This window comes from Callospermophilus lateralis, unplaced genomic scaffold, assembly GCF_048772815.1.
Source record: "Callospermophilus lateralis isolate mCalLat2 unplaced genomic scaffold, mCalLat2.hap1 Scaffold_386, whole genome shotgun sequence".
In the NCBI taxonomy this organism is placed as follows: Eukaryota; Metazoa; Chordata; class Mammalia; order Rodentia; family Sciuridae; genus Callospermophilus; species Callospermophilus lateralis.
In genome coordinates this window covers 352,313-368,642 of record NW_027514285.1, presented here as the reverse complement: position 1 = coordinate 368,642, position 16,330 = coordinate 352,313, and the positions used below count along the sequence as shown (strand labels likewise).

The following is a 16,330-nucleotide window of genomic DNA, read 5'->3' as shown; positions in this document are numbered from 1 at the left end:
CATGACTTTATCTAATTCTATTTACTCCCCAAATTCCCACTTGCAAATACCATTGACATGAATTTTGGAATTAAGTTTCCAACATATGAACTTTTGGGGGAAACTTCTGGGTTCAAACCCCATAGATGGTATTTACAGTCTTGAGAGTGGATGGGATCATCAAGGGAAAGAGTAGAGATAGAAAGGAGAAAAAGATCCAGGACGGATTGAGGACTGAAGCCCTCTGATGTTAAAAGGTTGAGGAAGAAGGGAAAGAACAGCCCAACAGGGAGCCCAGGACCAACCAGGAAAGTCAAAGAAAATCAAGGAGTGTGGTATACTGGAAGCCAAGAGAAGAAAAACGGTCATTTAGGTCAAATGCTCATAAGAGGTCAAGTAGGAAGAAGGTGGCACCCTGTCCTTTGGATTTAGCAGCATGGGGATCATGGGTAACCTTGAGAAGTGAGGTTACAGTAGAGTGGTGAGGCAGGAAGCCTGGTTGACATTTTTGTAAGGGAGCATGGGTGGTGATTGCTAGAGATTAAGTGTTTGCATTTTCCCCAAAATGCATCCTTTAAAACCTTAACCTCAGGTATATTAGGAATAAGGAAGTAATTAAGATTAAATGAGGGCTGGGTTTGTAGGTCAGTGGTAGAGCACTTACCTAGCACATGTGAGGCACTGGGTTCCTTCCTCAGCACCACATAAAATAAATAAATAAGTAAAATAAAGGCATTGTGTCCATCTTCAACTAAAAATATTAAAAAAAAAAGATTAAATGAGGTCATAATGGTGGGGCCCTGACCTGACAGCATTAGTATCTTTATGAGACACCAGGGGCTGGGGTTGTGGCTCATTGGTGCAGTGCTTGCCTAGCACATGTGAGGCATTGGGTTTGATCCTCAGCACCACATTAAAAAAATAAAAATAAAGGTATTGTCCATATACAACTAAAAAAAATAAAATAAATTGAGAGAGAGAGAGAGAGAGAGAGAGAGAGAGAGAGAGAGAGAGAGACAACAGAAAAGCAGGATGGCTCTCTCTCCAGAGTATTCACTGAGGAAGGGCAATGTGAGGACTTAGTGCGATGTCTTTTTCTGAGCTAGGAAGTAGCCCTCATCACAAACAATACTTGCTGGAGCCTTGATCTTAGACTTCCCAGCCCTCAGAGTTATAAAAATATGCAAATTATGGCGGTACTGGGCAGGCTACTTAGAAGCTACCCCCTGCCCCCCCAGCCCCCCATCCCTCACTCCTGTTCTTTTTATTTTGAGGCAGCATCTTGCTAAATTGCCCAGGCTGGTCTCAATCTTGCAGTCCTCCTGCCTCAGCCTCCCAAGTAGCCAGAATGACAGGTGAGCACCACCACACCCAGCAAGAAAATGAATTTCTTCTTAAATTCTTTGTTATGGTAGCACAAGCTGAGTAACACAGAGGGTGACTAAAAATAGCAAGTATAGACAATCTCTTGTGAATTCTGCCAAAAAAAAAGAGCCAAGAAATAGGATAATAGTCAGCAGAGCAAGTGGAATTAAGAGGGTTTTTGTTTCATCTTGTTTGCTCTTAAAAATAGGAAAAAATGACATTTTTGTATGTTTGTGGGAAAGATAAAATAGATAACAGGGAATTAGTGCTGTAGGAGAGAGAGGAGGAGGATTTATGGAGCAAGGTCTTTTCCAAAGACAGAGCTGGCTTTAGATAAGGCACAGGGACAGCTCATAATGAGAGAGGGGGAGGGGGAGGAGGTGAGGGCTAAGGAGAAAGGAGGATGTGTGGAATGTACAGCTGAGGAAGGACGGAGGGGCCCTGGAATGTGATCCAGGAGCCCAAGTCTGGGTTCAAGTCTATGACCATGAATTACGGAAAAGCTGGTTCGTGTGGCTGGGTACTTTCTCCAGCACCTTCAGCTGGTCAGGGTAGAGGTGAGTAAACAGAAAGTCAGCTTTCCCCAGGGTTGAGATGATTGACAAGTGTGAATGATGGTAGAGTGGGTTATGCTGGCATGTAAGCCAGGTAAGAAGGGAGCGCCATGCACTCCCAGCTCACCCCCAATACCCACTTGTCCTCTCTCTCTCTCTCTCTCTCTCTCTCTCTCTCTCTCTCTCTCTCTCTTTATTTTAGTTGTATATGGACACAATACCTTTACTTTATTTATTTATTTTTATGTGGTGCTGAGGATCAAACCCAGTGCCTCACATGTGCTAGGCAAGCGCTCTACCACTGAGCCACAACCCCAGCCCCTGGTGTCTCATCTTATAAAGATACTAATGCTATCAGGTCAGGGCCCCACCATTGCATTTGAGGTGAGTCTTCCTCAACTTCTCAGCTCTAGGTGCCACCTGATTCTCCATCCTCAATTCATCTTTGAAACCTTCAGGGATCCCTCTGAGAGATCTTTTCCTGAGGCTGCCTGAAGGGGGCAGATCTGTGCTGAAATCCTGACTCTGCAATGGTGGACGCTTTAGACACAGTGACAGGAGCTATTGGATAGGGTTGTCCAGGCCTTTCTAGCATCATCTACAATACAGAAGGGGAAGAATACAAAGCAAATGCAAGAGTAAAGGGCTATTGGAGAGAGGGGAGAAAAAAAAAACAGGAAGAGAAGGTAGTGGTGGGGGATAGCATGTGACACAGAGAGTCCTGGGCTGGCCTGGTACCTTCTACAAAATCAGCAGGTCACCTCGGCCTCCAGCTGTGCTCAACAGTGGATGCATTTTGCCTTTTGACATTGGGGGCTGTGTGCCTAATCATGCTTTTTTGAAAGTGACCTTCCTCTTGGAGCAGGTTCAGGGACCAGATGGTATCATCCACTCAACGGAGGGCCTGGAAGGAGCTCCTTCCCGCCCTTCTTCACCCTCTACCCCTCCCTCCTGCGGATACAGCCAGCTCTAGGACTCAGTCACTGCCGACTACTGACTACCGTTTGGAGACCCAGCTAATTACAGATTAGAATTGGCTAATCCTTTCTTTCTCCAGCTGTCCCAGACCTCGGTTTGTTCTAGCTGTCTGCTGGAATGCCATTTGCACAAATACATGTGTTAGGGCCTTTGATCTCTGAGCACAATGACATAAATTTATCAAATGTTTGCCTCTTTCTGCCTCTTTGACAAAGGCTGATTTATTGGACGCAGCCCTTGCCTCCCTGCCTTTCTTGAAATATGAAGTGTTTGTGAATAGCCAAGGTAATATTTAATATCCTGCCAACGAGCCTTTTGCACTTGCTAACAAATGAGCTACATCCCTGCCAAATGGCCCACATCTGTTTGGACTCCTCTTTTGGACTAAACACATTAGCATTAAAATACCTCGTGGAGAATGCCAAGTGTCCCTTTCTAGATGAGGGAGCAGGGACAATTCTGAGGGAGAGGACCACTTCCTGGGGTGGGGGAGCCTTGCTTGCTACAGATGTTTTCCACTTTGCTGGAGTGTCTGGGCATGAGAGGGGTCCCTGCAGGCTAGTGGCTGGGGGGGCACAGTCACCTTGCCTGCTGCCCATCACAGGAATCAGGGTGTGGGGCAATTGTGCAAATGGACATTGCACAGTTCATTTCTGGTTCTTCAATTCAGACGAGTTTTCCCTAAACAATTCCTGAGAAAGTGGACGTGGCTTTGGAGTAACATTATATTTAGAGAAGAAAGCTTATGAAGTTTAAATGTGCCAATTCAAGGGCTCTTGATGTGATCTGGCTTAGCCTTGACTGTGTCTGTTTTTCCTGAACAGGATGCTGGCTTGGGAAATCCCAGGAGGTCGCAGGGTTGTCATCATGTTAGTGGCCTTGCAATAGGCTGCCCTTAATCTGGAGATATATATATATATATATATATATATATATATATATATATATATATATATATATATATATATATGGTCTTTCTTTACAATGAGCTTGGACTACAGGGTCCAAACCTTTATCTTCCTGTTGTGGCTTTGGGTGGGAGAGTCTGGGCGGTTTCAGAGCAGCTGGGCCCACCTTGGTTGACATTCTTTCCCAAGGCCTTGGGGGCTTTCTCTAGGGCTCCCACATTGGATCACTTCCTCAGAGATCCAGACCCCAAAGTCTCTCTGAGGACCAAACTAAAAGGTATTTCCCCATCCTCTACCCTCTTCCTACAGCATGTCCCAAACCTTTGATCACAAAAAAAGATGACTTCAAAAGGGCTCTGATTGGCTAAATGAGCCAAAAGGGGCATAAACCCTAAATTAGGCTGATCCACAACCTGTGTCTCAATGCCAAGAGTTCTTTCTCACTAGATTTGAATAAGTTGTCTTTCAGCCAACCCGTCCTCCACCCCAGAGGCAACCATAGTTACTGGGTTCTTTGTGTTTTCTTCTGGAGATACTTTAGTCACAGGGGCAAAACACAGACTGTTTTGTTCACTACTGCATCCCCAGTATCTGGGTCAGGACCTGGTTCAAGGTAGGTAAATGTATGAAAACCAAGTAATAAATAATTGTTTAAGGAGTCTTGACATCTTAAAGGTAGAGGGTTTGCCAAAAGTGGTGCTGACAAGAGATGGAGAAACCCTCTTCCTGGATCAAGTCATACCTAAAGTCCTTATGTTTCCACTATATGAATTAAAGCATACCTTTTCTTGATCAGGTCAGTTTAGTTCAATCTCCTATCATGCAGTTGTGAGTTCAAATGAAACATGGTTAATGGTTAGCTCATGAGGACATACTCTGCTATCGGATTATCTGTATACAAGTGGATAACGAGCTTAGTAGAGAGGAATTTTTCTCCTAGTCCGGTTCTGAGTAGATCATCTATAATTCAAAGATAAACAATTGCCAAATGGCAGCATGAGGCAACTGGGCCTCACACATGATTTGGATCAAGGTTATTATTATTATTATTGTTAATATATATTAATTGTAAAGTCAATGGGATTTGCTGTGATATTTCCATACATGCATACAGAAGGCATCAATCATATCCACCCACTCTTCTTCCTTTTTTTCTCCTCCTTCATGTCTTTCCCAGTCCCTTTTAATTAGTCTTTACTTCCAGATTGATTTTTTTGTTGTGGCTTCTACTTATGAGAAAGGACACGTGACAAATGGTCTTTTGGTGCCTGGCTTATTTCCCTTAACATGTCCTTCACTTCCAGTCATTTTGCTGCAAAGGGCAGCATTTCACGTTTCTTTTTACTCTATTACGTGCCATATTTTCTTTATCTGTTCATTTGTTGATGAGCACCTAGGCTGATTTTACATCTTAGCTGTGATGAATAGTGCTGTAATAAACATGGCTTTGCAGGTCTCTTTTGTATGCTGACTTTGTTTTCAGGAATGGTATAGCTGGACCATATGACAGATCTCTTTTTTTAGTTTTTTGGAGGAATCTCTATACTGCTTTCCATACTGACTTTTCTAATTTACGGTTCCACCAATAGCATATCAGGGTTCCTTTTCCTCCACTTCCCTGACAGCATTTTTATTTTATTTGTTTGATTACAGCCTTTCTAACTGAAGTGAGATGATATATAACTGTGGTTTTGATTTGCATTTCCTTGATGGCTAATGATATCGAGCATATTTTCATGTATTTATTGGCCATCTGTATTTTGTCCTTTGACAAGTGTCTATTCAGATCATTTGTTGGATCAGGTTTAAAGTGAACAATCTGTTTTTTTTTTTAAATTTGTTTGTTTGGAAAATGAATTCAGGTCCTCTTATTGAAGAGGGTAATTCAGGTTGTAGAGAGACTCAGGTGGATTGGGAGAAAGATGAGGAGGAGTTCATGTCCCAGTTCATGTCAGGTACAGGCACTTAGGAGAGAACCCTGAATCCATGTGATTAGGAGATGTCATTTCAGTGAAATTAGGAGAAGGACCATGAGAAGAGATGGAGAGGAAACAGGAGGAAGGACAGTAAGTGGGGCAGGAAAGTAGTTTTGAGATTAAAGAGGGGAGTAGGGCCAGATCAAGCCTGATAGACTTCTACAAGTTCAAATTTCATTCCTGATACAAAGGCAAACCCTTGCAGGGTGAAGCATGGGGCAACAGTGTAGTGTGATCTTCTGGTGCAGAAAGACCATGCTGGCTGCTAACTGAGAAAGAGACAGGGTAGGGGCAAAAGAGGAAAGGAAGATAAAACTGGAGGCTTTCAGGCATGTGTCTCAGGAGAGGAATGGCTAAACCATGGGGGAGGTAGTAGAGGTGGGTGGTAGTCAGATTGGGGGTTCATTTTCAGAAGCCCCAATGATGAATGGCCACCTCAACTTGGTGGCCTCAGTGATGGGCTCCAGAGTGAGTTCTGACCCAGGCTGGGCCAACTGGAATACAAGCTCAGGTTTTCACAGCCTTGCCTGTCAGGTATTCTGTCTTGTACATGGTAGGGTCTAGGCACTGGTTGATGGAAGCAGAATGAGGAGGTGAACAATGGAGGCTCTGATCCGGAATGCATCTTCACATCTTACAGGTGGTTAAGGAAACAGTGGGCAAAGAGGCTGGAAAGTGTAATATATCCAGAATGAGGTCAATTATATTTGGGTTTCCAAGTAGTGGCAGGGATAATGCTCTCCCTTACCATCTCTTCTAGGAGAGAAGATTAGATATAAACTTATTTAAATGAGTAGATATAAACTTATTTAAAAGGCTTAATGACTGATGGGAAAAGACTCAAAGTCGCATGCCAAAGTCCAAGTGGATTGCTAGACCCTGTTTGCTTTATATTCGCTTTTTATTTAGTTACCCGGCTGGTTGACATCACTGATTCTAGCAGAGAGACAAGGTAATATCCCACTGACAGAGAAATATTTATAGGTGACCACTAGCTGCCTGCAAGTCCTGAGAAAGAACTGAGCCAACATCCCCAATGCAAGCCAAATGAGGAGTTTGTTCTCTTTGGGTGCATGTCATTAGAAGGGACAAGTGGGTATTTTCTAGAAATGTTTCTCCCCTGAGTTCTTTCTATAGTCAGAATTACATGGGAGTCTCATTCTCATGGCTGTCCTGTCACTTGGAGTATATTGGGGAGTAGAAGGGGAGCAGAGCAGAAGACTGAGATCCTAATTTCAGTTAAACTCAGTGTTTCATCACAACAAAGCCAGCAAGAGTAAAACTCTGTTCTGCTCTGAGCATTTCCAATGGGCAAAGAAGTGCAGAATCTCAAGCTATTTTTCAACAAAGCTAATAAGAGGGGAGGATGAACAGGCAGGAGGATGAACAGGCAGATGAGCTGAAGAAAGGATGTTCAACCCTATAGAGATCCAGTGCAAAGCACAGCATAACTTCTGACAATTTTGCTTTTCTCCTCCAGTATGAGGGTATGGGGTTCTCAAAACCTATTTAAAGTGTCATAAAGAAGGTATTGGGTGCGATAGGTCCCAGTTCTATCTTTGACCATAGGCACAGATAGTGGCATTTTCCTCATAGCTGAAGACTTGCAAAGGACATTCAGGTGGAATTTGATTTTATACTTAACTGACAAAGACTGGGTTCATTAAAATAAAAGAAAGTTGTTAGATTTTTCCCAGAGTCTAAAGGAATACGGATGCTCCTCAATTTAAAATGGGAGTCTGTCCTGATCAAACTCATCATAACTTAGAAATATTACACATCGAGGATGCATTATCAACTACCAAATATCCAATCTCAGCAGCAGGACACACTGTGGAGTGTCAGGGGTTCCCCTCGTAACTGCATGGCTGCCTGGGAGCTGTAGCCCAAACCACTGTCCAACGTCATGAGAGGATCAGACCACATACTGCTAGTTCTGGAAAAGATCAAAATTCAAACTTCAAAGCATGGTTTCTACTTGATTTGTATTAACTTTCACACCATAGTAAAGTTTTGCACTGTTTTTGTTCATTTTTGCGGTGCTGGGGATTGAAACTCAGGGGCACTCCTCCACTGAACTACATCCCCAGACTTCTGTATTCTTTAATTATTGATTTTGAGACAGGGTCTTGCTAAGTTGATCAGACTGGCCTTGGACTTGTGATCTTCCTGCCTCAGCCTCCTGAGTTGCTGAGATTATAGGCATGTACCACTGCCCCTGACTTATACCTTTTTTGTTTTAATCGTGTCTTTAGAAAGCTTGCTGTTAGGGCTTTTTCTTTCCATTAGTTTGCAGTAACAGAATGACAAGTGCAATCCTGTTTCAGATCTCAAGTCACTTCTCTCACACTATGTAGCACCTACATAGCTGGCCTAGCCCTAGCCCTCCATTTACGACCCCAGGGGCTGGCCTGAAGGACCCAAATGAAAACCCTATTCGTCTAGGCAGCCTGTGACCTGAACATTAATGCTATCCAGGGGCAGGAGGTGTTACATTTTTTGTTTGAGCCCTCATTAGTCTGTGCATGTGCTTTTGGGACTCTTAAGACAGCTCTGTAGCTCAAACTTCTTAAGGATATTTGGTTGAAGAACACTTGGAAGACAGATGCTTCACCCAATGGGGGCATGTTGATGAAGGCCATGGAGTTAAGAGCCTTATGGTGGGCGTGGAAAAAAGCCACAGAAGTTGAGTGGGCAACTGCTCTTGAATGGACAGTTATGGTTTGGAATATGAGGCTTCCCCCCAAATTCCTGGGTGAAGTCAGTGATGGTCAGAAGTGAAATTTGATTATGAGAGCTGCAACCTAACCAGCCCATTCTCATTTGAGTGGTAACTGTAGGCAGGTGGGGCATGATTGGAGGAGGAGGGCCACTGGGAGCATGCCCTTGGGAATTATTCCCCTGGCTCCTTCTGCCTCCTGAACTCCATGAGCAGAGCAGCTTCTCTTCATCACACCCTTCTGCCATGATGTCTTGGCTCATCTTCGGCCAACGAAGTTGGCTGATCATGGACTAAATCTCTGAAACCATGAGACAAAGTTACTTTTCCCCCTCTTAGGTATTTTGGTCGTGGTGATGAAGAGCTGTCGACTGACACTGGGACTGTGTCTGTCTCTAGGGTTCCAATTCCACATGAGGACACATATACAGGAGGGCATCGAAGCTGGTGGGGAGTGTCAAGAGTGGCTGTAGCATAGATTCACATGGAAGACGCCAAGGGAGAAAACTGAAAGCGAGGTTCAGATCTGAATGTTGATGGCATGCTGCTGGGACATTTTGAGCAGGAGAATGACAGGTCAAAGAAGTTCTAGAGAGAATTTCTTGGTGATGGTTTAAAAAAGAGGAGCAGGAGAAAATGAATGGTTTTTAAGCAGAACAGTAGGGTGTGTGTGTGGGGGGGGGTTGTCAGCATTCTGTCACTGTAACAAATACTGAAATAATCAACCTTATTCAAGAATAATAAACCTTATTTCAGAAAAAGGGCTTATTTGGGCTCGGTTTTGGAGGTGTCAGCCCATGTGCTTGGCTCTGCTGCATCTGGGCCTGTGGTGAGATAGCACATCATGAAAAGAAAGTGAGGCAAGAACACACCTACTCACCTCATGGCCAGGGAAGCAATACAGAGAAGACAGGAAAGGGCTGGAGTCTCACTTTCCCCTTTGAGAACGTACCTCCAGTGACTAGAAGATTCCCAAGAGACTCCATCTCTTAAAGGTTTCCACCATTTCTCAAAAGCATCATCCTAGTTATCAAGCCTTTAACATGTGGGCCTTTTGGGGCCCATTATAGATTCAGACTATAGTAGTATCCATCAAAAGATGAAGAGATATAGAAAATACATGTGTATATATACAACCATGAAAATTGAAATCTTGTGTCATCTTCAACAATATGGATTTTAGAATCAGAGAATCCAATGCTGGCTAAGTAAAATATGCCAGACAAAGAAAGGCAAATACCACATGTTCTCACTTATTTGTGGAAAACTTATTTGTTTGAACAATCAAACTCACAGAAGCAGAGAGTAGAATGAGGTTAAGGGATGAGGGGCATAGGGAGACAGTGGCCAGTATATAGAGCTTCATTTAGACAAGGGGAATATTTTTTCTTTGTAATATATGGTAGTGTGGTAAATATAGTATAACATAGAATTCAAAATCATTGAGTGAATTTCATTGTTCTCATCACAAAAGACAAGTATCTGAGATGTTTAACATACAGATGATATGTTTATGGTATTCATAAACCATTATGTCACTTTGTACTCCTTAAATATATACAACTATAATTTGCCCATTTACAATTAAAAAGAAAGATTTATATGTTGTGTAAGCTTCCGCTAGTTCACAAGCAGTCTACTAGGAACTGCAAACCTGGTACGAGATGGTTAAATACCACCACAGCACACCGCTCCTGCTCTTGCGTACTGTTTTATTGTAGATGCTCTTTCCACACATTCCTATGCCATGTTCCCCATACTCAAATAACCTGAATATAGTCAAGAGGTAATATTTCAGATAAGTAGAAACAGGGATTGGATGCTATTTACAATCACTTTAGACATTTTCTTTTTTGTTTTTGCAGTGTTAGGGTTTGAACCCTGGACTTGGTGGATGCTAAGCAAGTGCTCTACCACTGAGCTACATTCCCAGCCCTAGTGATTTCCAAGAGAACAGTCATATTGTAATGACTTTTAAAATGCTGCTGTAACCCCTTGAATGAATTTCTATAGGGCAACAGTATGCTGGGAGACTGAGTAATTAAAACTTCCCACCATGGCCATGACCTTGAGCAACTGGGTATCTATGAGAACCAGGGGAGCAAATGAAGGACAAAAGATTTACAGGTGACTGTGGTTAGTACCTGAGGCCACACCTGGCTACAGGTTAACTCACAAAACTCCCAGGATTGGAACCATCTCATCTGGGAGCCCGTCAGCTCTCAAAGCCATTGTACAAGTGAAGGCTAATTTCTGCAGTACAGGTACAGGTACAGGACGGAAACGTGGTTCCACAAAAAGGGAAAGAATGTGAGTTATGTGGGCCATTATCCCAGCTTACCCTTTTCCCACCTTACTTTCTCACACAGCGTTCACAACGCAGTGCAGCAAAGAGGAGCTGGTGATCCCCAGCAGGGACTAAGGAGGTACAGGCATGGGGTGAGAGCCAGAGGGATTTCTGGAATTAAATGGAGCGCTACCCTTCTAGAAGAAGTGCTTCCGATGGCAAACTATAAAGATGCCTTTGATTCCCTGAAGTTTCTGATAAGTAAGGATGGTAGTGGTGGTGGGGAGGAGGGGCAGTTTTCTCTTGATGATGTACAGCAACCTATCCCATGGGTTTTTTGATAGAATATGCAGGTGAAAGTATGCGCGAGGTAAAGAAAATAGAATGGGGCCTTGGCTCATATGCGGGGAAGGGAGCGCTATGACCACAGTGGTATTTCCTTTGAGGTGGCCCTGCAGGGCCCTGAGGATGCGTTATTATAGAGGTCAGGTTAGGAATGCCCACCTCCTCTGACCACCAACTGCCACTCTGGCCAGCAGGTGGGGAGTGTTTGTGCGTGTGTGGGAGGAGCTAGAAAAGGAAAATGCCCCTGTGCATATCTCTGAGGGAGAAGAAGAAACCGTGGTGAGGCTGGGGGAAAAGAGGTACAAAGACCTTTAAAAAGAAAAATAATCTTTCTCTATATTAATTGAGACAACCCATTTCTTATGTGGGGGCATTTTTGGATGTTATAATTAAAAAACTGTTAAGTGATCACTGAGCACCAGATCACTTTACAAGCTGATAGTAAAACCAGTGACTTCTCTTCTGCTTTGCTCCAGACTTACTCTTGCCTAACAGCAAGAGGAGAATTGTGCGTCTCTCTGTGTACTTTTGTTTCTTCCCCAAATGCCCACTCATTATCAACTCTGAGCATCTCCCTTGTCCCCTGTCCTGCCTGGCCACCGCTTACAGGTGAGCATGAGCAGCAGGAGGAGGGGCAGGTGCCACAGGCTGCAGAAGAACAGCTTCCGGGAGCTCTTTCAGTCTGCGTCCACGTAGAACCGGAAGCCGAGGTAGGCAATGTACAGGTTGATGGGGAGGGACATGAAGGGGAAGGTCCACGTAGTGATGTCCAGGACCGGGGCAGCCGCCGACAGTCCAGTCAAGGCCAGGCAGTGACGCAGCGCCACGCGCCTGCACAGGCCTGGGTGAGTGACTGACATCATGCAGTACCCTCCTCGGGAGTAGTCTTCACGGAGGCCCCAGCTCAGGGCTTTGAAATGAGGAAACTGCCAGGAGTAGAGGATTCCTCCCAGAAGAAAGGCTCCTGTAGGGAGGTTCAAGGGAAAAGAGGGAAACAAGGTCAGGTCATCAGAGACTTCCAGAGGAATAGGGCTGTATCCCCTGAGAGCTTGTCTGGTCCTCAGGGCTGTTTGCAGATGGGACCAGCATCTTAGATTCTCTGCCAGTCTCTTCTCTCACCTCTGCTTCTACAGATCAGCCTTGCTGGTGAGGCAAGGGGGGTTGGGGGCTGGATGTTCTGCCTCTTCACCTAGAGAGGTCTTCTTGGTGAGACCGTGCTCAAGGGGAGGGCTGCCCCCAGCTGCTGGATGCTTAGCATCTGTGGGTCCTGGCGGTTCCACACTCCTCATGCTGCCCAACACTGTGATGACACAGGCCCCTATGAACTTGCTATCACTTTAAGGAAATTTGGCACTGAGCTCAGTACTGCCTCCCGTGGGAGCCTTTGGGCTAAAACCTTCGGGCTCCATTTCCACAGCTGGGGCTTGGGGCGGGAGAGGCTTCGTGGGTCTGGAAGCAGTGCTGCAACCTGGAGGCCACTCTGATCCACCTGACTTCTGGGAGCACTGCTCCTCATAGGGCAGTGAGCAGCTCCTGCTGGGCACTGAAACAGAACTGAGTGTATCTCTGAGCTAGCGCCAGACACTGCCTCTAGGTTCGCTTGTTTCACCAATGGACCGCCAGGGCTCCCGGGGCGGGGCCTGTACGCTCCTCTCATGATTTCCCCAGAGCCTGAGGCAGGAGTGCAAGCAGGAGGTCCTAAGATGGCGTGTGCTGGAGAAATGGTGTGACTCTGCTTTGGTTTATAGGAACATGGCCCCAAAGTAGAATTATAACTTGTCTGTGACTTTGTGATTTTAACAAGGACCTAATACCTAATAACAAGAACCTAATACCTATTAAGCGATCCCATTTGTGAAGAACCTAATAGCACTATTTAGCACAAGGGTCTTCCCACCCCCCACATGGGTGGATGGTGGAATGTAGGCTATCATTTCCTGAGCATACTTTCACAGAGACTGCACCATTTAATCTTAACTGTAGAATTTTATAGACTGTAGGCAGATTTTATAATCATCTTGTAAAAAAAAAGTAGATCAACGCTAAGTTCTTCCAAAAGAGGCGAAGGAAGAAATCAAAGCAAGTAGACCTGATTTTCAATCTAGGCTCCTCCCACTACACTAAGTTCTCCCCTGAAGCCAGGCAGCAGAGTGGGGGTGGGGATAGTCTTAACTGTGGGTGATTTCTTACTCATATAGTGGGCACCCATGAAATGGCAAGCACTAAGCTAGGCCTTGGGCACAAATCAGTGAGCAAAAATCCACGTGACTCTGCTAGCATTGAGTTTCCCCTTGAGTCAAGTCAAGAAGGTGAACAAGAATCACAGTCTCACTAGCAAATCTAAACCACTTCTCTAAGAGCTGTGAAGGGAAAGCATACAGTACAATGAGGACCTTCCTCTCAGGAAGGGGTGACTGAGCTGAGCTCCAGGGAGAAGGGAGCTTAAGAAGTGAGGGCCAGTGGAGGGGAAAATGTTCACACAGGCTCTGGAGGTGAAAGCAAGATGCAGTCAGGGTATTAAAGGAAGATTAGCACAAGTGGTAGGAGTCACAGAAGAATGTATCCAAAAAGGGTCAATTTTATTTTTTAATCATTTAAAAAATAAAATTAAAATAAAAAAGCCTAGAGTGCTGGACTGCCAATAACGAGAGAGCTATTCTGGACAGGGCTGGAGGCAGGAAGAGGTGAGGCCACACCTACCCTACTCTGTAGGCTGCACCAAGGATGGGTTCCAACTGAAGGCAACAGAAAGCCAAAGAGCGAGCTTATTGTGAGTGTATGTGTGTGTATGTGTATGTGTGCAAGTGGCATCAGTATTAAGCGATCCCATTTGTGAAGAACACACTGAAGGAGCCAAAGTACGACTGAGAGGTCAACAAAGAAATGAAAGAGACAGTGGTTAGGATGGGGTGGTGAGAGCGAAGATGGAAGCAAGATGGACTTGAGAATTCCAGTGGGGACAGGAGAGGGCGGTGTCAAGAGCAACTCTGGGGCTCATGGCTCTGCAGAGGTGCCACTTACTACGATGATGAAGGGGGGCAGGTGGGGAGCATAGGTAGTGAGGCCGTGGGTGTGCCAAGTCCTAAAGCAGGGTCTGGAAGCCAGAGTGTGGAAATGGGCTAGGATAAGCAACTGGGAGACACACACACTATTCCTGAGTGCCACAGTGTCCTTTCAGTCATTATTTATGCTTCTGGTTCCTACTTAAATGTGAATTCCCTAAGGATATGTTCATTTTCATTTGTATCTTGAGAGACTATGACAATATACAGTAAAGGGTCCATGGACTCATCAATGGGAGCCAATGTAGAAAAGAACTGATTTGCTAAAAGGAATCCCCAAGATCCCTGTTTCTCAGTACAGGCTTATAAGTTAGGGAGGCAAAAAGTTAGAACTTGTCCTCTGTCCCTTCCGCCTCCTCTGGTAGTGTTGTGGAGTCTTTTAAATGTCACTGCTTCCTGCTTGGAGTCCTGAGCACGGAACTGAGCATTTCCTAACCTACTGTGTAATACACCCTGAGAAGCTCTGTTCCTGCACAGTGGGAGAGGAGGTTGAGAATTTGTGACCACAGTTGTAATTTGGTAGGGAGGATCTCTTAAACTTGTAGATCTGTGGGACTATTCAAAAAAAAAAAAAGAGAGACTGTGCTACATGAAGGCAGAGCCCAGCACCGGAGAAAGCAGGTTTTTTTTTTTTTTAATGTATTTGTGTGTGTGTGTGTGTGTGTGTGTGTGTGTGTGTGTTAGTTACTGGGAACTGAACTCAGGGCTTTGTACCTATGAGCACTCTACTGTGGTACAACCCCAGCCCTTTTTTATTTTACTTTGCAACAGGTTCTCACTAAGTTGCTAAGGCTGGCCTGGAACTTGCTATCTTCCTGCTGGGATTATAGGCGGGAGCCACCAGGCCTGGCTGAGAGAAAGAAATTACAATAATTTAGAAAATAAGTCTGGGGGCTCTAAGACCCCAGGGGAGCCTGTTTATGTACAAGCCCATGAACTTTCATCTGCATTCCTCAATGTATAGACTGTGGAGTCAGACTAGGGGTGGGCTTCACAAGTCATCCAAAAAGGAACAGAACTTTTCAATCATATTGTTCTGGGCAGGAACTTAACTCATTTCTTAATTAAGTTCATCAGACAGGACAGTTGTGATACATCAAGTAGAACTTGTGAAGGTACACAAGACTTGAGAGGGATGAGGTCCTGCTTTGGTATCCATCAATGGCTTCCTTCAGCTTCCACAAGTCAGGTACCTCCTTCTCAGTCTTCCAGTGGGGAAGGAATATAACAATCACCAGATTTTAGGGTCCATGTATCAGGAGTTACTGTCAAATTTCCTAAATTAATTTTTAACTTTTAATCCTCATTCAACCCATAAGATACATACATGTAAGTATATTATAAATTATATGTTAATTCAAACAAACACTCTCCAATTTGAGTAAGAACGGAAGCTGCAATTTTTCATTCAATGCATTCACTTTGTAAACAGGTATTATCTGAGACACACCATTGTGTTTCACATGCCAGATACAATTCTGAGTTACAGAAAGGTGGTGGCAAATAAGACAAAATCAGTAAAGTCTAGCAGAAGAGACAGACACACAAAACAGCACTGATGGGTGCTACTTAGATTCAAAACAGAGCAATTAACACTGGTGATCTGAGACTGCTCAGGGAAGGCCTTTCCATAAGTGCCTTTTAGGCCATGACCCAACTAACTGGAAGTAGAACTCCATCAAGTCCTGGGAGCAGTTCCAATATGTTTCTGAGGCGGCATAAGGTCGATAGCAAGGAAGGAAGAGTTGCAACAGTGGGTTGATGAGGAATCAGGAAACCGGGATTTGGAGGACAGACTGGGGAGATGGGAAGGAGGCAGGGTGTCAGAGAGAGAGCAGGGTGCCAGAGACTAGGGACGGTGTTCATAATGGAGGCATGAAGAGTTTTATTCTTGGCCATTTTAAATTTGAGGTGCCTAATAAACATCCCAGTTCAAATGTCTTTTGGCTGTCATACCCTAGACACTGTGTGGAGGAACTGGACATGTGCTTTCTAATTCTTATAACAACTCACCTACAGTAATTATTATTATCTTACAATTGAAAAAGATTAAATATTCCTCCTTATCCAAGACTTCAGTTTTGCTGGGTGTGATAGTACATACCAGTAATCCCAGCAACTTGGGAGCTGTGGCAGGAGGACTGTATGTTCAAAGCC

The 16,330-nt window shown here is 44.5% G+C and overlaps 1 protein-coding gene across 1 annotated transcript in view; it reads right to left on the bottom strand.

Moving 5' to 3' along the window:
- Positions 1–11,788: 11,788 nt before the first annotated feature.
- Positions 11,789–16,330, bottom strand: part of LOC143389260 (protoheme IX farnesyltransferase, mitochondrial) — a 133,442-nt gene continuing 128,900 nt past the window's right edge. The window contains exon 7 of the mRNA XM_076842428.1: positions 11,789–12,075. Coding sequence (XP_076698543.1) covers positions 11,789–12,075 — 287 coding nt within the window. The remainder of the gene's footprint in view (positions 12,076–16,330) is intronic.